Source organism: Drosophila bipectinata, chromosome XR, assembly GCF_030179905.1.
Source record: "Drosophila bipectinata strain 14024-0381.07 chromosome XR, DbipHiC1v2, whole genome shotgun sequence".
NCBI classification, from domain to species: Eukaryota; Metazoa; Arthropoda; class Insecta; order Diptera; family Drosophilidae; genus Drosophila; species Drosophila bipectinata.
This window is the reverse complement of record NC_091735.1, coordinates 15,137,289-15,158,927: the sequence shown is the minus strand read 5'-3', so window position 1 is coordinate 15,158,927 and position 21,639 is coordinate 15,137,289. Positions and strand designations below refer to the sequence as shown.

The following is a 21,639-nucleotide window of genomic DNA, read 5'->3' as shown; positions in this document are numbered from 1 at the left end:
AATTATTTTACAGTAACAAATGAGAAATATAACTGTTAGTTATTCTAACATAATTTAATTTTATATTTATTTTTCTCATGTTCGATATTTGTATAAGATGAATAAGAAGAAGATACGAAGAAGAATATAGAAGATACGATTATTTTCGTTCCCAAAATGAAAGATGTTTCTATGTGGTTTTATGTATGTACATTTGTCACTGAAATTTTTCTTTGTAAAAATATAGATTTGTTTAATAAAGTTTAAGAGGTATTATTAATTGAAAGATATTGGTTTTATTTAACTTTTGTTAAAATTTAAAATATTTCAACTATTTTTTAAAGAGCATACAAATAGTGCCTATGTAGACCTATGGTAAAGATTTTGCAATTTGACGCAAAAAAGTGAATTTTTAAATTTAAATCTTAGGTGTCAGAAGGTGTAAATTCTGTTTTTAAATATAAGGAAATAATACAAGCAAGAAATAATAAATGGCTAATGCAAGCCTTAAAAGATCGTTTAATTACTTGAGGGTATTAAGGAACGTAATTATTATGAGTTGGATTTTAAAAATCACAAAATAGTTAGTATTCTTGATTTTTACATTCCTTACTTTATATTGTGATATTCTTGATTTTACATTACTAACTTTATATTGTGATATTATATGAAAGTAACCAAAAGTTAATATTATCTATATGGATTTTAATGGATTATGGAGTAAGTTACACAGCAACCCCATCCCCAAGAACCTTCGCAGTCTTCACAAACTATTGCACAGCCAACCCTCAAAGACCCCTGGGTGGCGCCTAGCTTGTTAGTATTCTTGATTTTTACATTCCTTACTTTATATTGTGATATTCTTGATTTTACATTACTAACTTTATATTGTGATATTATATGAAAGTAACCAAAAGTTAATATTATCTATATGGATTTTAATGGATTATGGAGTAAGTTACACAGCAACCCCATCCCCAAGAACCTTCGCAGTCTTCACAAACTATTGCACAGCCAACCCTCAAAGACCCCTGGGTGGCGCCTAGCTTGTGACTCCCTATGCGGTTTCATCATTTCACCGGATGACTTCCAAAGGCCAAAAACCCAACCGCTGCAGACACAGAAACTGATTGTGTTTTCTTGCTTTAATATTTGTTGAGACTACCAATTAGCACTTGCGGCAATCTGTATCGAAAGAAAGAAACCCAAAAAAAACAAAGCCGGGAGACAGCCGTGCTAGCCGGATTTTTAGTTGCGCCAAGATGGATTTTCGATCTGGGGATGTTATAGTTTTTTAACGATTTATTGCAAACCACTTTAATTAACTTCAATTAAAGGTCTCTGTATAAAAGGTGACAGTTGGCCGGCGAAACCATATCAATCCGAAGCAGCAGCTCCAGGGCAACAGTTGCTCCTCCGCCGTCATTTCTCGTTCATTTGGATTTCATCATGAAGCAGTTTGTGGTAAGATCACCTCTGGAGGACTGCTCCCGAATTCAATTGTTAATCGTGGAATTGATGGGCAGGTTTTGGCCTGTCTGGCTGTGATTAGCGGCGCACTGGCTGCCCCCCGTCCGGATGTTAGCCACTTGGCGGGATACAGCTACCAGGCTGGCGGCTACAACGGTGGCTTGGTGGCCAACCAGGTGGTGAGCACCCCGGTGGTGACCACCTCGTACCAGCCCACCGCCGCCGGCAGCAACTACTTCAGCTCCGCCCCCAGCATCGGCCAGCTGAACCTGGCTCCCTCCGTGGTCACCTCAGGAGTGGGCAACTACCAGTCCGGCTCCTCGGACTACCAGGTGGGAGCCGCCGGCGCCAGCGACAGCATCGGACTGGCCGGCCTCCAGCCCGGACCCACCATCAACTACAACGAGCAGGAGTCCTACATCAGCCACCTGGCCAACTTCCAGCCCGCCCAGATCAACAAGCACTTCTACATCCACAGCGCCCCCGAGGACCACGACGAGCAGCAGATCGTCCGCTACGTGAACGTGGGCCGTCCCCAAAAGAACTACCGCGTCGTGTTCATCAACGCCCCCACCTCCACCACCAGCAAGGCCAAGATTATTGCCAACGTGGCTCCTGTCGAGGAGAAGACCGCCATCTACGTCCTCTCCAAGAAGTCCAACGCCCTGGACGTCAGCGCCGAGGTGGTTACTCAGCGTCCAGTGGCCAACAAGCCGGAGGTCTTCTTCGTCAAGTACAAGACGCCTCAGGAGGCTGCCCATGCCCAGCAGACTATTCAGGGTGAGTTCTTTCTTCTATGTACGCTCCAAAGAAAGGGTAGTCTTTGGGGTAAGAGTAGTTGTAATATTGGGTTTGTTAGTTAACCCAACTAGTTAAGGTTTCATATCCAGTCTGAAACAAGTCTTTCCCTTTTCTTAGTTTTCTATTCAAAAGTTACAGAAAGGCTTACCCTTCAACTCTCCAATAAGCCTTCCCCTGAAATTCTCCCGAAAACCCTTTATATAATCTCTCGAATTCCCCTTCAATTCCAGCCAACTATGATGCTCTGGGCGGCAGCTCCGAGACCAGCAACGAGGGTGTCATCCCCGTCTCCTCGGTCATTGGCAGCCTGGGCGATAATGGTGCCTCCGGTGTGGTCACCGATGCCAGCGGCGCCCTGAACATCGTTGGCACCGGCGGAGTGCCCAGCGTGGATGCCAGCTACAGCGCCGGATCCGGATCCTCGGGAGTGTTCGATGCCCAGGGCAGCCAGCGCCAGGTGATCAGCACCATCACCACCGGCACCAATGCCCAGGCCACCTATCTGCCCGTGAAGCCGGTCAGGAAGTAGGCCGCCTCCCAGCCACATCTCCATCCACTGCCAGGACATTCGATTCGGTTGGAGCCCCGGCGGACTCGGGACTGGATGGCCAATGCCCTCGCGGTTTTGGGATCTATCGCAGTGGAGTGCCGCCGGGAAGACCTGCGCGATTTTTCTATTCTACTTAGATTCTTGCAATCGGCAAGATACTTCTTGTAAAGAACTTTTTTTTTTAAATAAAATATAAGAGTTTTCATAGGCATTCAAAAAATGTAGAGGAGCTTGCGGTTTTATTTTGGATGGAAGATGGAGGAGTATTTAAAGTAAGACTCTCCAAAAAGCCAGACTTTACTGGAATGCTCAAGATCGAGGGGAGTGCAAGCCCTTTGACCCCATCACCTGGGTTACCTACCCGTTCCACCGGATTGCAGCTTGCACAATCGGAATAGTCGGAAATCGGAAAGCCCACAAAGCAGCCACCTGCCCTCTCATCACCTGCCCGAAAAAAAACACCAACAAATAAAATAAAAAGCCGAATCTGAAACTGAAGCTAATCTATGTTTGTGACAGCGTCAAGTATTTGGCAAGCTGCTCATAATTGTCCAACCTGATCGAACAGCCAACCGAGATCGAGAAACTCGACTCAAATGGAAACCACTCGGCCGATCCATAAATAAATTAGCGACTTAAAGAAACTCAACTCGGATTCAGATTCGGAATTGGAATTGAAAATGCGGCCTCCCAAGGTCAGTCAGTGCCAATGCAAGTCGCATTAAAATACCACAGAGTATTAAGTGAGAAATTAGTAGGAGGAGACATCTAATGTCCCAGATGGATGGACACCGATGGCGCCAACAAATTTATTATCAATTACGACGCCCTTTTTCGGGCAGTCCCCCGCGGTAGAGATAGTTCCCAGCATATCTCTCACTGTACGAGCAGGATCTATATCTGTATCTGAGATCTGTGATATCTGCATATCAATGGGGCGGCAGCCAGCATCTTTTGCATAAAGATAATCACACCTACTAAATAAAAGAAACAACAACTCAGACAAACGGCAAACGACGGTAGCCCTCGAATTTCAGATCTTGAATCTCCAAGACCCGAGACTCAAGATTCAAGATTGAGAGATACTGCCTAGGCACCGCGCCAGATTTGTCCCTCGATTCGATTTCTATTACTGTCATCATCAATAAAATATTACATAAATTTTCAGCACAGCAAGCGATCGCTTCGGGTTATAAATATGGAATGCCTAATTGATAATTATCATTTTGTTCGGTTTTCCATAATCCACAGCAGAGATATGCGATCTTCGATCTCCGATCTACCACCGATCTCTAATGGCTAAATTAGTCCGAATCGATTAGAATGCATTAGTGGCTGGCCATATTTCCTGGCCTTTTGTCGCCAAATTGTCAATCAGTTTTATTCGTTTATGTTCTGTCATCCATCTCCAAGTCGTAAATCCATTCAAGAGCCGGCGTTAATCAGTCGCCCTGCCACACTTGCCACCAAATTATGTTTCATCTTCTTGGTTTTTATTTTGTGGCCATATTTTGCGACCTCCAAGGGGGCGATCAGGTGAATGTGAATCTAGATTTCCATCCAAAACACAATATGTCTCAGATCTGAGTCAGCGATCGATTCCGCGATGACATCGCCTTATACGGTGCACTCGGACCACTCGGAGACGCTGGGAAATACCGGTGACCGAACCGAGGGGCTTTGTCTTTTTGCCGATTTTGGCTTTGGCTGATTTAGGCCCAAACTTAGTCTCTCCGGATATTGAAAGCGAGGCAGGAAAATGCATTTGCATTTGCCTTTTGTCTCGCCTGATTAGCCCAAAATACGGTCGAATTACCTTTTACAGAACTCTTGGAAGGTCTTGGTCTGGAGGTCTGGAGAGTAATCGTATTCCTACCATTTACTCAAAAATTTATTTTTCAAAGGGTTTTATGACTGAGCAACTAACTAAGTCCCTTGTTCTTCACTAAATCGATTGGTCAAGATGTACTCCAGTTATGTATGTTGCCAAGCATACCACAGTTGCCAAGCCTATACATAACTGGAGTGCATCTGAAGTACTGGAGTGTTTTCAACAAAAAAAAGTATAAGCTCTTTTAAAGTTTAAATATAAGTAGTGTTTGATAATTATGGTCTATTTAAGATCCTTTGGGTATTGTGTACAGAACAGACTTTTTTATACCCTTGCAGAGGGTATTATAATTTTGTCCAAAAGTGTGCAACGCAGTGAAGGAGACATCTCCGACCCTATAAAGTATATATATTCTTGATCAGGATCACCTCCTGAGTTGATATGAGCATGTCCGTCTGTCCGTCTGTCCGTCTGTCTGTCTGTCTGTCCGTTTCTACGCGAACTAGTCTCTCAGTTTTAAAGCTATCGACTTGAAACTTTGCACACACCCTTCTTTCCTTTGCACGCAGTATATAAGTCGGAACGGCCGGGATCGGCCGACTATATCCTATAGCTGCCATATAACTGATTGATCGGAAATGGTATAACTTTGGTGTTTTTAGAGTTAGAGAGTTAAAATTTGACATGAGAGCTATTTTTGGCAAAATAATACGACATGCCAAATTTCATAAGGATCGGCCGACTATATCCTATAGCTGCTCAATGATCGGAAATGACCCAACTTTCGTGTTTTTGAAGATAGAAAGCTGGAATTTAGTACAGACTCTATTTTTGGTTAGTTGATCCAACCTACCAAATTTCATTAGGATCGGCCGACTATATCCTATAGCTGCCATATAACTGAACGATCGGAAATGACCCAACTTTAGCTGCAAGGGTATATAAACTTCGGCTCCGCCCGAAGTTAGCTTTCCTTTCTTGTTTATAATCCATTTTGGTCTGGTTATACCCTTGCAGAGGGTATTATAATTTTGGTCAAAAGTGTGCAACGCAGTGAAGGAGACATCTCCGACCCTATAAAGTATATATATTCTTGATCAGGATCACCTCCTGAGTTGATATGAGCATGTCCGTCTGTCCGTCTGTCCGTCTGTCCGTCTGTCTGTCTGTCCGTTTCTACGCGAACTAGTCTCTCAGTTTTAAAGCTATCGTCTTGAAACTTTGCACACACCCTTCTTTCCTTTGCACGCAGTATATAAGTCGGAACGGCCCGGATCGGCCGACTATATCCTATAGCTGCCATATAACTGATTGATCGGAAATGGTATAACTTTGGTGTTTTTAGAGTTAGAGAGTTCAAATTTGACAAGAGAGCTATTTTTGGCAAAACATTACGTCATGCCAAATTTCATAAAGATCGGCCGACTATATCTTATAGCTGCCATATAACTGAACGATCGGAAATGACCCAACTTTCGTGTTTTTGTAGATAGAAAGCTGGAATTTAATACAGATTCTATTTTTGGTCAGTTGATCCAACCTACCAAATTTCATTAGGATCGGCCGACTATATCCCATAGCTGCCATATAACTGAACGATCGGAAATGGTATTTGGTAGAAATATCAACTTTCGTATTTTTGAAGATAGAAGTTTGGGACTTTTTTTAGATTTTTTATTGTAATAAATTGGATTATATATTCCTATTCCCATAAGGATCGGCCAACTATATCCGATGTTTGCGATATATATCCGGTTTTAACTGCAAGGGTATATAAACTTCGGCTCCGCCCGAAGTTAGCTTTCCTTTCTTGTGTTTTTATTTAACTCTGTGCAGAGACTTACTATAATTTATTATTCATTTTTAGGAAAACAAGAGTTAGTATGAAATAGCATGTTTGAATCGTTGCAAAGATTGATATTTATTTTTTGTGTGTCCTTTCTTAAATGTCCTAATATCTCACAATCCTTTATACCCTCAAGTGCCAATTTAGAAGGTAAATCTGTTGTTTAATAAAAAGTACAATAACGAACCGAATGCCTTGGTATGCGCGACGAGGCTACTATATATAGCCGAAGAATTGAAAATTATATTTACTATTTAACTTTATTTCCTTTATTGGGTTTAGAAAAAGACTTCAGTTCAGTTTTTCGGCTCAACATTTTGCTTGACAAATTATTTAACAAGCTGGGATTTCTAAGAATAGCTTAAAATTTGTATCTATAATCTAATTTTTTTTTTTTTTTTTTTAATAGATTTTTAATAGAAAATGCATAAAAAGAGTTTTTTAAATTGATTGTATTTTTTTTAATTTTTTGAAGTTTATATGTAACTGTGAAGATTAAGTTGGTGATACATAAAGTATACATAATATGATTCACTTTGGCTTATTTACATTTTCAAAAGGGATTAAGGAGATTGGAAGAGGAGAAAGAGTGGAAAGAGAGTATTCAAAGAGAACGTTTTTCGTCTAATTTTGCTGAAGCTTAGACTTTTTTATACCAATCGAAGTTTTAAATCTCAAATTTAGACAAAAGACTTACAAAAATAATGAATATCTTAACACAAAACAAGTCCTTTTCTAGATTTAATTTCGAACCGCTAAAATTATTCTTTTTAATAGTATAGTTTGTCTTAAAAAATTGTATAGTTTTTTAAATAATTATAGTATATTTTAATAAAGAAAACAAGTTGGAAAAAAAATTCTAAAAATATGAATACATACATCATAATATAATGTACTTACATTTTATTTAAAATAAAAAAATGATATTGGATAATAATATATGGATAAGATTTGATATGTATATAAAAATACTATCATTAAAAAGATCAACTTTTTGTGTATTTTTTTTTTTTTAATCCAATTTAACATTCTAATTAGGGTTATTTTTTAAAAAGGGTATTTTTCAGTAAATGTGGTAAGTATTAAAGATTATTATATAAGAACAAACGCGATATTTACGATATGATATCCAGATAAGAGAGTTTTCTTCCCCAAAGAAACTGGCGAAATCAGAAAGCTACAATCCGATCCGAATCGTTTATGGTTTGTGGCTTCAAGTCACACTAATTAATCCAACTGTTATAGATATTCGCAAATTAAATGATGGGCGAATAGGCCCGAAACTAATGACAGACCCGATCGAGGGGGAAAAAAACCCAGCAAACGTGTTTAGGCTTAGGATGGCAGATGATTCCGATGGATCTGATCAGATGGATGGATGGGTGGTTGGATGGATGGTTGATGACGATGTGCCGTTTAATGAGATTCGATTTACTAGAGGCGCCATTCAAAAGTTTTGGCCAGAGGACATATGCAGACTTATATTTAGATATTCGCTAATCCATTGTGAAGTCAAGTTCAATGTCAGAGAAGTCTGCGGTGTCTGAATGTAAGCCGCTTCGAGCATTCAAGCATTCGAGCCATCGCTCCATCGCTCGAGCAGTCGATCGTTCTAATTTGAATAAATTTTAGGTCAGTCCGAGTCCGAAGCCGAGAAAAAGAGGCCCAAAGACTTGGCGGCGAAACACCTTAGGTCTTGGGCTCAGAGTCTTGAAATCGAGATCTTGAATCTTGAATCTCGAGCGGTGACATTTGCATAAACTGCGACGCCGGCAGAGGCCCGGGCAGTGGGCCGTGGGCACTGGGCCAATCAGAGCATATTTAAGACAAGTGGAGCGCCCCGAAATGCAATCATTGCCTCGCAGCAATCCGTCAACGAAGCAGCTTTACTCAAGCACTCCACCATCTAACTAAGGATAACCAAGGATTACACACCCACGACCATGTTCATTCAACAAGTGATTGTCGGCTGCCTGGCTCTAGCCACCCTGGCCCTGGCTCGTCCCCAGTACGGATACGAGCAGCCCCTGGTCTCCGGATCGGGATCGCAGGACATATTCCTGGGAGGCGGCGGCGGAGGCATCGGCGTGGGCTCCAGCCCCGTAGGCATTGGCGCCATCTCCGGAGGCATTGCCCCACACCGCGGCGGCGACAAGTACCTGCCCCCAGCCAGCACCACCCAGGCCCCGATCATCAACAAGAAGTTCTACCTGGTGTCCGCCCCCGAGGACCACAGCAACGACGGCAAGGTGAAGCACCTGGTGCTGGGACGCCCCCAGAAGAACTACCGTGTCGTCTTCATCAAGGCCCCAGCCGGCGATAACGCCAACGTCAAGTACTCCGCCGAGTTCGCCCCGCAGGAGGAGAAGACCGTCATCTACGTCTTGAGCAAGAAGGACAACGACCTGGACGCCAGCGACATTGCCACCCCGGCCCCCACCCAGCCCAGCAAGCCCGAGGTCTTCTTCATCAAGTACAAGACCGACGACGAGGCCAAGCAGGCCCAGCAGGAGATCCAGGGCCAGTACGACAAGCTCGGCGGCACCAACGAGTACCAGGAGGACAACAACGCCCCCATCACCTCCGTGATCGGCAGCCTCGACGGCCTCAACCCCGACGGCAGCTACAACTACAGGCAGATCGCCAACCGTCCTCCCAGTGCCCAGTACCTCCCCAGTCTCCTGAAGCACTAGAGGATTACCACCCATCTTGCACCTTGCACCCCCCCTGCACAATCCTGCACCCCTCACCCAAAAAATCCTCAAGTCCCCAAACCCCCAAACGAAACCAAGGAACTACCCATTCTCGACCCTTGTTGTGTTGCTTATTTTTAAGAAATCAGCCTGTTTTTTTGTTTTTTTTTTCTGTTACATCGAATTGTTAATAAAGCCTATATAAAAAATAATTAAAAAGTTGTTTTTTAATTAAAAGGGCTACCGAAATTGGTAAAGCTCCAAAAACTGAGAACTACTGCTCCCAGTCTTTCGCTAAAAATACCAGAAAAGTGATGTTTTTTAGTAAAATACGAAGGTTTTTCCAAACTTAAGAGCGTTTTAAACTCAAATCTTTAAAGTTTAAACTTAACTGGAGAATATTAAATATTAATTTAAAGTTTAAATATTTACTTTTTCTTTACAAAAAAGAAAATATTTAATTTTTTTTTATTAATAAAACTATTATACTATACTTCTTCCTACAAAGTATTGGCACTGACCCTTATATGCAAAGATAAGCTCAGGAAGAGAACATTGTTTTGTTGCCAAAATATTAAGATTCTCTTAAAATAATATAAATTAAAAAACAAATAAAAGCACTTCTTCTAATTTTGAATTTATTTCTCCCTTTTTCATATATCATATCATATAATATTATGCAAATATACCGTCATTTCTATTAATTCTGTTCATAAGGAAAAATAAAACAAATTTGAAAATAGCCACAGCTTTTACGCTTTAGGCTAAGGTCAGTCGTTTAGAAAAAATAAATAAATTAATAAAAATCCTATAAATAAGTTGAAATGTTTCAGCAACGACAACGTCAGCCGAATTGAAATATAAATGAAATACAAGTCCAGTCGAAATCAAAGCCACAGCCCAGGCACTTTGGCTTTGTCTCTCCCGATATTCAAATCATCACTCGCATTTCAATATGTCAAAATCCGAATCGAAATCCAAATCCAAATCCAAATATAAATCCAAATCGGAATCAAAATCGAGGCGCCACAACACGAACAAAAACGCGGCTGCCGTCAAAACTTCCACCAGAAATTAGCTTAAATGAAGTGAGAAATCAAAATAAGCTCATCAAATTTAATTAAATAGTGGAGTTTTATATTTCTGTTTAGCTTTTTCCTCGTTTTTTTTGTCCGCCGACCCCCGGTTTTGTTGCTCTGATTGGGCCATTAAACTGACGCTGAATAAACTCGGATCGGAGCCACCCGGGGCGGCCAGGCCAGGGGCTGATTAATGTCGGATCGGAGCTATTGGACCCCCAAGTCTCCAAAAACAAGTCGTGAAATTGAACGCGGGAAGTACACAAAGGAAGGGGGTAATCCGTCCGAGAATTGGCTATTCTTCAATTATTAATTGCGGTCTAATGGAAGTAATTTGTGCCATTAAATCAAAAATGACAAGTGGCCGAGGCGATGAAAAATGAGCTCGAGGAGTTACGTTTTTTTGCAACGAAATTGAAAGTGAACTTTTTGGTTTAGAATTGCATACTATGCTTTGATTTAAATAAGTTTCTTTCCTCTAACCAGGGCGTCAATTTTTAGTTAATAAATTATAGCTTTTTTTTATCGTAATCAATCTATCAAATTATTAAATGGACTAGGATTTCATTAGAAAGTAATTAAATTAAGATATAAGGTCTATAACTCTATCCACTAGAGTGATTATAAATCTTGTATTTAAGGTAAAAATAAAAAAAAACTAGATAACGTATTTGTGAATAATATATTAATTATAATCACTGATAGTAAAATAAGTTAGTGAATGAACTATAATCATTGTTTAAATATAAGGCTTATCGTTTTAATCGTTTAAGTGTTAATATCATTATATTTTGAAAATAAGTCTGAAAATCCAAAATTAAAGGCCTGTGTAGTAAGATGTTAAGAAAACAAATACAAAGTATGACACTTATTGATGATCGTGTAAAAATTTGGTATTGATTTCAGTTAGAACAAGAGTTTTTAACTGAAACAAGAAAGGAAAGCTAACTTTGGGCGGAGCCGAAGTTGATATACCCTTGCAGTTAAAACCGGATATACAACATCGCAAACATCTGATTTAGTTGGCCGATCCTTATGAGCATATGATAATATAACCCAATTTATTATAATATAAAATCTAAAAAAAAGTCCCAAACTTCTATCTTCAAATATACCTATGTTGGTATTTCTACCAAAAACCATTTCCGATCGTTCAGTTATATGACAGCTATAAAATATAGTCAGCCGATCGTTATTAAATTTGGTAGGATAAACTGACCAAAAATATAATCTGTACCAAGTTCCAGCTTTTTATCTTCAAAAACACAAAAGTTGGGTCAATTCCGATCGTTCAGTTATATGGCAGCTATAGGATATAGTCGGCCGATCCTTATGAAATTTGGCATGTCGTAATGATTTGCTAAAAAAAACACCAATGTTATACCATTTCCGATCAATCAGTTATATGGCAGCTATAGGATATAGTCGGTTCCGATTTATATACTGCGTGCAAACGAAAGAAGGGTGTGTGCAAAGTTTCACGTCGATAGCTTTAAAACTGAGTGACTAGTTCGCGTAGAAACTGACAGACAGACGGACATGCTCATATCAACTCAGGAGGTGATCCTCATCAAGAATATATATACTTTATAGGGTCGGAGATGTCTCCTTCACTGCGTTGCACACTTTTGGACAAAATTATAATACCCTCTGCAAGGGTATAAAAAGAGAAAATAAACGATTAAATTAAAATATTGTATATTTAGTCTTTAATACGTGTGAAAAAATTACTTTATTCAAATATTTGTTGCAAGTTCATTCGAGACATTAAGTTTATGGAGCAACAAAGGAAATGAGCCATGCTTTTATATACTGTAGATTATAATAAAAATATTCCAGCACCACAAAATATTCGGTACTCAAACTAAAACCACCAAAACTTTTAATCAAAAATCAAAAAGGAATGTGGTTAAAGAAAGTGTTTTTATTGTAGGAGGCGAAATTAAACCTTGGTTACCTTTTAAGGGTTTACAGCACACTTGTTATTAAACACTATTTCACTTATCTGTCATTTTTTAATGGACTTTTAATGGATTTGTCGACGAGACTACCGTATAGGTATTCCATCATAACCTAACTATGAAATAAAAGTATTAATAAAATGGAAGAAAATATTTATTTCATATGATATATTTCAGTTGGCTCTAGAATGTGAAATATCAACGCTTTTGGCAAAAATTTCGAATGTCAAAATAGTTATGTTTACTGAGGAAGGTTTTATTTTCAGAACAATAGAAAGTTCTGGTCTCCAAAACTTTTTTGGTTATTTGGATCTGGGTTGTGGCACACATTTATTATAACAATTTGGCATTAAAATCTCTTTAGCAGAAAGACATCGTTATATTCTTCTAAAAAACCCTAAGAAGAAATATTCAAAAAGACCAAATATTTTTTAAGAAAATAACCAATATAGATGTGTAAAATAAGCCCAGACCCCCGCGTAAAAATCTAGCTCCATTGCCAATACGCACATCGCTTGACCTCCCCCAACAAAAGAAAAATACCTTGTAAAAAAGGCAAACCCGATTAAAGACACAGCCATAACATCTTCATACCCAGAGCTAGGCGCAATTTTTCTTAATAAAAGCGAGCATAAATCAAATTAGCTGTACCATTTTGCTTAAATGCGACATGAAAGTGTGGGAATTACTCACCAATTTATGCAAATCCGATGCACACACAAACGCAGGCAAGGCGCAGACAATCGAACCAGTTCCCAATACCGGGGCATTGTTGATATTTTAATTGTCTCTTGTTGACAACAAGCAGCCAGCGACGAGCCAGCCACAAACAGAGCCCAGTCGAAATTAATCTACTAATCAGCATCGAGGCTGTGCGATCCTAATAACTGAAGAGCAGAGTTCGGCCAAAATACAGACCCAACTGGCGCTAAATACAATATTATTTGGCTCGGCCCAGAGACCATTAGTCAAGAGGCGAGGGCGTTGAATTTAAATACATTTGTTGGCATTTGGCTCTTATATCTAATGTTTTAGTGAGCCCGCCCAAAAATAGAAAACCAAAAACCATCGGATGATAAATGATCTGCAAATCGCCGACCCGAGATGTGAGATTGGAGATGTGAAAAGAGCATAACGAAAAGTCGTGTCAAAACATTGGGGGGCACATCATGTCTGCCTGTATCTTCAAACACATATGCCTCAGAATTAATTATTGGAGCTTCCAAAATTTGTTTGGGGGATTTTTCTGGGTCTGCCGGTTCTGGGTAATCGAGTTTTCTTGATCATTTTCAAGGTTGTTCTCGGGTCGTGAACTCTTACGGGCCGAGAAAATGAAAAACGAGTTTTAAAGTTTCTTGGAAACTTCATCTTTTAAACGAAAGTTGTACACAAAATTAAAGAAATAATAACATTAATCAAGCTCAGGGCTAAAGGGCCTTAAACTTGGTCCGATTTAATTAATTTGTTTTTTATTTTTTAATAAAAAGTTTACAAAGCCTCGTAAAATTACGAAATTCTAATAAAAGGCTCATAAAAACCCAGACCTGCAGCTTCTGTTCCCCCATTTTCATGCACAATTAATTTTGCGTTTTTGTCGAGCAAGTTCGTTGCCTAAGTCTTTTGTTTCGGCAGCCCTAATTGGCGACCTGCGGCTGGAAAATGGCAAAGAAAACGCTAATTGGCACAAACTTTTCACAAATTTTCACAAATCACCGTTTAAAAGTAGAGTCCAGGGGCTGCTTCGCAAACAGTCTCTTAGAAACCGCGAAATGTTCCACTTATTTTGGCTAATTTCCCTTACGCTGCTCTTCGGCAGGGCGCTGGGCCAGGGATCGCGATCCTACTTGCCGCCGGGGAACCCCGCTGCCCCGGAGCCGATCATCACCAAGCACTTCTACAGCGTCTCCCCCGCCGAGGACCCGGAGGACTCGGAGCCGAGGACCAAGCACTTGGTGATTGGCCAGCCTCGAAGGAACTATCGGGTGATCTTCATCCGGGCCCCGGGGGCGCACAGCGAGCGAGTCAAGTACACTGCTGAGGTGGCGCCCCAGGAAGAGCGCACCGTCATCTACGTGCTGACCAGGAAGCAGCCGGAGTTGGAGGCCGCGGACATTGTGGCGCCGCCGGAACGGCACCAGTCGGAGCAGAAGCCGGACATTTTCTTCATCAAGTACAAGACCAACGAGGAGGCGGCCGCCGCCCAGAAGGAGATCCAGAACCAGTACGACACCCTGGGTGGCAACAGCGAGATAGCAGCCCCCTATGTGGCACCTGTTCAGTCGGTGGTTGGAGCCCTGGGTCCCCAGTACCAGCCGCAGCCAGCGTCACCGGGCTATCACTATGACAGGCCAACTTCAACGCTGTTGGCGCCAGTGGAGCGATCTTACTGACAGTTTATATTGTTTTTTTTTTTTTTTGTTTTTTCTGCCAAAACCCACCACAACCCACAAACCCTAGGGTTCACAATTTATACAGATGTATCCGCCAGTCGTTGAATATTCCATGCTATTTGCATATAATTGATAAGCCATTTCCACAGCCAGATACGAATTTATCATAAAAGCTGGCGAACGCGTAAATAAAAATGGTTTCTTTTAATTATATTTTTGTTGTATAATTTTGGCAAACTTTTTTTCTTTTTATGTTTTTGGTGATATCAGATTGGTGCGTGTTTTTTATTATTTCTTTTTTGCAAATAAAAAAATTTGCAAAAGTGCTTTGACCCTGTGACGAAGGAGAGGAATTTGCAAGAAGTGAAGCGACGAGCTTATTGGTTTTTTCTTTGAAATATTAGTTCTTTTGTGATTAAAGTATAAATGGAATTAAAAAGTGTAAAAAATTAGAAGCACACAAAATATAACTTAATTTAATAAGGGAGAGTAAATTGTTAATTAAATCAATGATATGGTTTGTAGTAAAAACTAAGAGAAGAACTTGTTGGCTATTTTTTGTTAAACAAGTTATTTTTAAACTTATAAAACATCGTGTCTAAATAAAATACCAAATTTAAATAGTTAAAGAAAATAATTAAAATATAGTATGTAAATGTAGTAGCATTGGTAATATTTTTTCTGATTTGTATAACTTTAAAATGGTGTATTTAAAACTGCATGCTGCAAAATACAAATTATAAAATAATTATAATTAAAAATTTTTCCTATGCCAACAGTATTCCAACATCTGATATATTCATCAAAATAAGCACCAGAATATTATTTCTACTAACCGCTTATTCTGTTGAAATTAAGGATTATAGTTTTGGTTCATAGCCTTTTTTTTACGAAAATTTCAGAGAATCTAAGCTTCTATTTAAAGATTTGTCAAACTAAAAAAAAAACAGTCAACCAAAATCCAAATCAGCATAAATTTTGCAAGTCGCAACCGAAAAAAGAAACCGCAAAACGGCAATGCATTTTTTTATGATATGTCTCTGCTCCGCGGACCGGCCAGTTTATCTTCTTTGGATTTATTTGCATTTGCATTTAATTAATGGGATTTTGTTGTTGGCCTCCTCGGATCGGAGACGGTTCAGGCCACTTTTGGGCATCAACTAGGCGACCTTTTTTTGATTGGCAGCAGCAACAATTTGGCAGCAATTAATCTTAGGGGTTTGCCAAAAAATTAAACAAAGCAAGCCCCCCCCCTCGAAAATGTTAGGCAATCAGTGGCTCTCGCCAAGGTCGGGGCTCCGAAGATCCGAAAACTGAAATACAAAGGTTCGGTTCTAAGCCATCAGAGGGCTGAGCGCACCTTTATTTTGAAAAATATTTTATAACATATTGTATTGTATTGGATGTGTGGTATTCGTCATCTCAAGGTGGCCGAAATGCCGCAGTGCATAAATCACACGTTCGATATTTTGGCCAAAAGCGCAAACACAGACAATGGCCCTAAAACGGCCCTGCCCAAAACGCATTCAAATTATGGCAATTATATTAAAATTTTTCATCAGCCGGCACCAAGAGACACTCGGTCGCTGATTTGGAATTTCGCCCATTGGTTTGTGGTTTTGGAATTTCTGCTTTTAGTCGCTGTTACTAAAAATAGACCATGACACAACGACAACTATCCACATATTTAAATACTCTTTTATTGGCGGGTTTCCTAAAAAAAAATGTAGACCTAGACATTTTTATAAAATGGTTTGACTATTAATGTCCGGTACTATTTTGACAAATTGGGGATTGGTGTTTATAGAAACCGTACATATGTTTGATTCACAAATTTTAGCAATATTTTAAGACCTCCAATGCTTTTAAGATTTTCTCAAGATTATAAAAATCTATCATCTGTAACTGTATCCCAAGTACCGGGTATTGCTTTTATAGGGCATATTGTACTTCGTATAATTTTCAGAGAAATAACAGCTTTGTTTGCCGATGCCGCCACTTGAAGCTTATCAACGGTAATGATATAATTTATGGGCCGGTAAAGATTTGTCAAAACTTTGCTCAGCCCCCGAAGATCAAAGCGGAAATTATGAAAAGAAGCCCAACAAATAATTGAAGTGGTATTGCAACAATAAAGAGCCAACTAGTTTGGTCTTGTATTCAAAAAAAAACCCAATATGCAAAAATGTTATATTAAAGCACTATTAAAATCGAATCAGAGAGCAAGGCGAAAAATAAAAAGCATAAATTAAGAAACTTTTTATAAAAAATAATTAAAATAAAGTATGCCAATCCAAGCACTGTTGCGGGCTTTCTAGACTCTATAGTCTAGACTGTAGACTTTAGACCTGGGAGTATGCAAAATATGCAGCCACAGAAATACACACTGTATTGGCAATTTTTAATAGCTTTTTGGAATCTAATGGGAATAAATTACTGCGCCTTTGGCCAGTTAAAAATAAATATAATAAGCTGCCAATCCGCAGTGCCTTTCCAACATAATTAAGCTCTTGTTAACAATGGCTTAATACGTCATACTACGTCCCATCGCGGAAGCAGGTTCTCTTCCAAGAACCAAACATGTAGAATTATTAAAAAAATCAAGAAAAATCACCGTCGAAAAGAAAAGAACCATAAGGAGATTGAATAAATTCCTCTGACCATTTGTTTGCTCAAGCAGACAGCGAACAAATTGCTTCCATCAATCACGATATGTAAACTATACTTTAATACATCTTTGCTTAGACTGAGCCACAAAAAAGACGGACTTTCAGAGACAGAAGTTTGGGGCGAAAAACGAAAGCACTGAAGAAGAAAGTTCTCTAATCGAAAGGGCACTTTTGATTTCTTTAAACAATAAAAGTGTATTTGATAATGAAAGTGGAATGGAATTTAAGTAAATGTTTTGTGGCCAAAACCTCTCGCAACTACTACTGCCGCCAAGGATCTTGGTATAGATCTCTGATGTGCTCGTAAGGTTCTACTTGTGGCGGTTCGTGGTCCCACCCAGCTTTCTGAAGAAGTCTTCTAATCTACGCGGAGTCTGTGAGTTTTGGGGGCCTAAAAATATTATTATGTTATTTAATTTCAGAAAATGTGGTGGAACTTTCTGAATAGCTTAAAGGGCTTATTGAATGATTTTCAAGAGCGCCCCAATTAACATTTGGTTTTATTGCCAATATATTTAAAGGGAAGAAGGAATCTTTTCGATCCAATGAAGTAAATTAATTGTCGTTAAAGCTAATCAAATTTTTGTTGTCAGGAAAAGTAATTGTTTGTGAGATAAGATATTTAAAAGATAAAGATACTTTTGGGTAAATGATATATGATTTTTTCTTATTTTAAAGTCCTAGTTCTTCCTAGAAAGTTAAATTCAGCAAAATCGAGCAGGAGTTTAGTACATTCGGGTTCCCTACTGTCTTGTTTCAATATTCTGTGCCGATACCCCGAAAAGTATGAAAAAAAATTTTATTTTAAGAGTATATCGACCCTTTTTTGAAATAAACCATTTTTTTCAAATTTCTATATTTTAGAATTTATAATACAAATTTAAAATATTATAACAAACATTCCTGACCATTGTGGTGGTAATTTGGAATCAAATTGGTCGAATGTGCCAGTACTTTTTATTGTTGAAGACTTAGTTATATAAAGAAATGGGAGAGAAATAGAGAAGTACCACGTATCATTTAGCCGGGAAATTTGACTATAGCCTTCCTTCCTTTTTTCATATTAGCACCTTCTGAAACAAAAATGAATAACTTTTCGAAAAACTATTGACAAAACAAAAATATTTCAATATTTCGGGAAGTATACCTCCATTTTTATCAATTAAGAACTAGAGTCTCCAGCCATTTAAAAAAAAAAGTGAGAACCAGGATTTGAAATATTGTTTCAATAATTAAGTACAATCTTAAGCAAATCATGACAGAAAATAGCCAAAAACGTTCTAAAACCTCAAAATCGAAGCTTGAAAGCCCCAGAAACGTGCTGACTGCTTCAATGCTGACCAAATTAAGTCACAAACACGCTCCATGAGCCGAGCGGACGGTCATAATTGATAAACCGCAAATGAGCAATCAATCAAGTGAGGATTTTATGCAAAATCTTGCATTCAACTTGAAAATGGCGGGGACATGATAATCGAGGCGAGACAATGCGACAAAACGGAAAAAATGCAACCGTATTTCGTGTGTTTTTGTCGAAATTGAAAACGAAGCGAAGAAAACACTCAAGCTGGAAACTGATCCACCAGCGATCAAGTTGGCAAACCGGCGAATTATTCGACTATGATTTATGATCGAGCCGCGAAGAAAAAAATTCGAATATCGATGGACAACAGGTCACATTAAAGGAAGCGTGACAGAGAGGGGCGCTGAGCAACAGAGAAGGCAACAAACAAACAAGTCAAATGTCAGAGGTTTTTTTTTCAGAGGTACGCTATGGTATGGTATGGTGTGGTAGGTAGAGGCGAAATAATTGAGCAATTAATTAAACCGGCGAGGAGGGTAAGAAAAAAATTATAGAAAAATAGTGGAGAGTGAGAAGCGGCGGAACCAAAACATTCAGTGTATAAAAGGCCATCGTCCACCTGGGGAGGGCATCATTAAGCCAACAACTGAAAACCACTCAACATGCGTCTGTTTGTGGTGAGTTGGCCAGTGCCAGGACCAAGTCCAGGATATACACAACCAAAGGATAAAACCCAACCAAAGAGACACAAAATCAATCAGTGACCTTACAGTGAATTAATTTTTTTTTTTATTTTTTTTTACTGTAGACCCTTTGCACTCTCGCGGCTCTCAGCCAGGCCAAGCCCCAGGGCTATAACTATGGCAGCGGTCTCTCCGGCTCCCTTACCACCACCACTTCCGGCGGCGGAAGCAGCGGCGGCTTCCTGACTGCCCCTAGCCACTCCCAGAACTCGGTGGCCTCCTATGGACCCCTCGGCGCCTTCCAAAGCGCCAGCGTGGGCTCCCTGGTGGGCAGCTCCACCTACCAGGCTCCCCAGACCGTCACCCACTACACCAGCGGTGGGGGCAGCGGTCATGGCGCCAGCTACTCCACTGGCTCCTCCTCCAACTATGGTGGCGGCTCCAACTATGGCAGCGGCGCCACTTCCGGCGGTAGCTCCTTCACCGGCTTCGGGCCCTCGCCCAACATCGGATTCGGCGCCCTGTCCGGCTACCAGGCACCCAGCTACCAGCAGCAGCAGGAGCAGGAGGTGCAGCGCGGCTTCCAGGAGCCCCTCATCCACAAGCAGTTCTTCACCGTGGCCGCTCCCGAGGAGCACGAGAACCTGGAGAGGACTAAGCACCTGGTGATCGGACGCCCCCAGAAGAACTACCGCGTCGTCTTCATCAAGGCCCCATCTTCCAGCAACGCCAACGTCAAGCTCTCCGCCGAGTACGCTCCCAAGGAGGAGAAGACCGTCATCTACGTGCTCAGCAAGAAGGACAACCAGCTGGAGGTCAACGACATTGCCACCCCCGCTCCCACCGTGCCCAGCAAGCCCGAGGTCTTCTTCATCAAGTACAAGACCGACGCGGAGGCCTCCCACGCCCAGCAGCAGATTCAGGGTGAGTCCCCGACCTAGACCAGAGGGCGCTCCTAAGCCTAGAACCCCCAAGTAACCTCTCATTTCTCCCCCAGCCGAGTACGACAGAATCGAGGGAACCTCGGAGCACCAGGACGGTGGAGTGGCTCCCGCCCAGTCGGTGGTTGGAATCCTGGACAGTGGTGCTATTGGTGCCGCCAGCTCTGGCAGCTCTCAGTACGTGTCTGGCACCTCGGGCAGCACTCAGTACGTCTCGGGCGGCACTGGATCTACTGGCGGCTCCTACACCACCGGCACCTCTGGATCCACTGGTGGCTCTTACACCACCTCGGTCACCGGCGGCACCTCCGGCGGCGCCACCATTGTGGCCCACAAGAACGCCCAGAGTGCCACCTATCTGCCACCCAACGGCAAATAGGCTGCTCACTGCAGTGGCTCATCTTTAGAGACAATTCTTTCTGTACAGTAATGCAATACTTAGCGAAAATAGCCTTTTTTTGTGAATACCTGAATAAACTTTAAACGAAATAGAAGAATAATTATGGAGGACTTGCGATCCTTGGGGAGGGACTTTGTTGGAAACTTAAAGCATCAACAGGAAACCCGAAGACTTTTAACCTTTAATGATCTTGTCCCTTTATAGAAGGGATCTTCAACTTACCTACGGACTTGATGGCCCGCTTCAGCAACAAATCCGACTGGCTCTTGTCCAGGGAGTCGATCTCTCGGCAACTGCGGTACAAGCTGGTTACCGTGGACTCGACGGAGTAGGCTCCCTCCCCGGAGTTCGGCAGCATGGATATAAATCGGTTCAGTTCATTAAGTTCTGTAGGAGAGACAAGTCAGTGAAAAATGACAAAAGTGTGTGAAAAAGCAGGTCCATCCAGCTCACCCTGGTACTCGTTGTAAGTCTTGTAGTTCCACTCGCCCCGCTTGATCACAAAGTAGTCGTGGTTGGCGTAGTCGGAGGCGAAGTTGCCGCAGGCCCACTCGTACGTATCGTGGCAGGGACTCTTCGAGGTGTTGGCCCACAGGAGCAGTTGCCGGCTGCTCTCCACGCACTCCTTCTCGAGGCAGAGCGGCGCCCGGAGGTAGAAGGGCACCTCCGGCCAGAAGGCCAGCAGCAGGATAATGATCAGCAGGAGCAGGGCGCACAGGCAGGCGGTGGTCACGTACAGGATGCGTCGTTTTCGCGACAGACTCATCAGGGCGTCGAAGGAACGTCGGCCTGGAAGCAGCAAGGCTAGTGCGTCAGGACATTTTCCAAGGACGAAACACATGAAAACGAATGAGAAATGAAATGAGGATGTAATTAGATGAGTGTGTTAAGGAATGTAAATGATAAAATAAATTAAACCAAAAGACTCTTAAGTCCTTATCAAAAATAAATGAATGAAAAGATAAATTAAAATAACATAAAACATACAACTTTCAAACACAAAAGACCCTTTATTTGTAAGCAAATTGAATACTTTTTGAAAA

General features: G+C 40.9%; 5 protein-coding genes across 7 annotated transcripts in view; 4 read left to right on the top strand and 1 right to left on the bottom strand.

Moving 5' to 3' along the window:
• goe (gone early) overlaps window positions 1–21,639 on the bottom strand; it is a 45,645-nt gene that overhangs the window by 5,047 nt on the left and 18,959 nt on the right. For 2 of the 3 annotated variants that reach the window (XM_070283174.1, XM_043213207.2), the window contains exons 3-4: window positions 21,050–21,400; window positions 20,819–20,983 (exon numbers count right to left, since the gene is read on the bottom strand). In XM_070283174.1, coding sequence (XP_070139275.1) covers window positions 20,819–20,983; window positions 21,050–21,400 — 516 coding nt within the window. The remainder of the gene's footprint in view (window positions 1–20,818; window positions 20,984–21,049; window positions 21,401–21,639) is intronic. The other variant, XM_043213208.2, reaches the window with a different exon arrangement.
• On the top strand, window positions 1,341–3,024 carry TwdlX (TweedleX). The gene is made up of 3 exons (XM_017242547.2): window positions 1,341–1,443; window positions 1,506–2,229; window positions 2,481–3,024. Exons 1-3 carry the CDS (start codon window positions 1,429–1,431, stop codon window positions 2,777–2,779), a joined length of 1,038 nt encoding a protein of 345 aa, XP_017098036.2. The 5' UTR covers window positions 1,341–1,428; the 3' UTR covers window positions 2,780–3,024.
• Window positions 8,318–9,369, top strand: TwdlY (TweedleY). The gene has a single exon (XM_017242535.3). It carries the CDS (start codon window positions 8,421–8,423, stop codon window positions 9,168–9,170), a length of 750 nt encoding a protein of 249 aa, XP_017098024.1. The 5' UTR covers window positions 8,318–8,420; the 3' UTR covers window positions 9,171–9,369.
• On the top strand, window positions 12,736–15,541 carry TwdlZ (TweedleZ). Its single transcript, XM_017242553.3, has one exon. The coding sequence runs from the start codon at window positions 13,980–13,982 to the stop codon at window positions 14,598–14,600; it is 621 nt and encodes a 206-aa protein (XP_017098042.1). The 5' UTR covers window positions 12,736–13,979; the 3' UTR covers window positions 14,601–15,541.
• Twdlalpha (Tweedlealpha) lies at window positions 18,397–20,801 on the top strand. Its single transcript, XM_017242620.3, has 3 exons — window positions 18,397–19,249; window positions 19,381–20,179; window positions 20,253–20,801. Exons 1-3 carry the CDS (start codon window positions 19,235–19,237, stop codon window positions 20,573–20,575), a joined length of 1,137 nt encoding a protein of 378 aa, XP_017098109.2. The 5' UTR covers window positions 18,397–19,234; the 3' UTR covers window positions 20,576–20,801.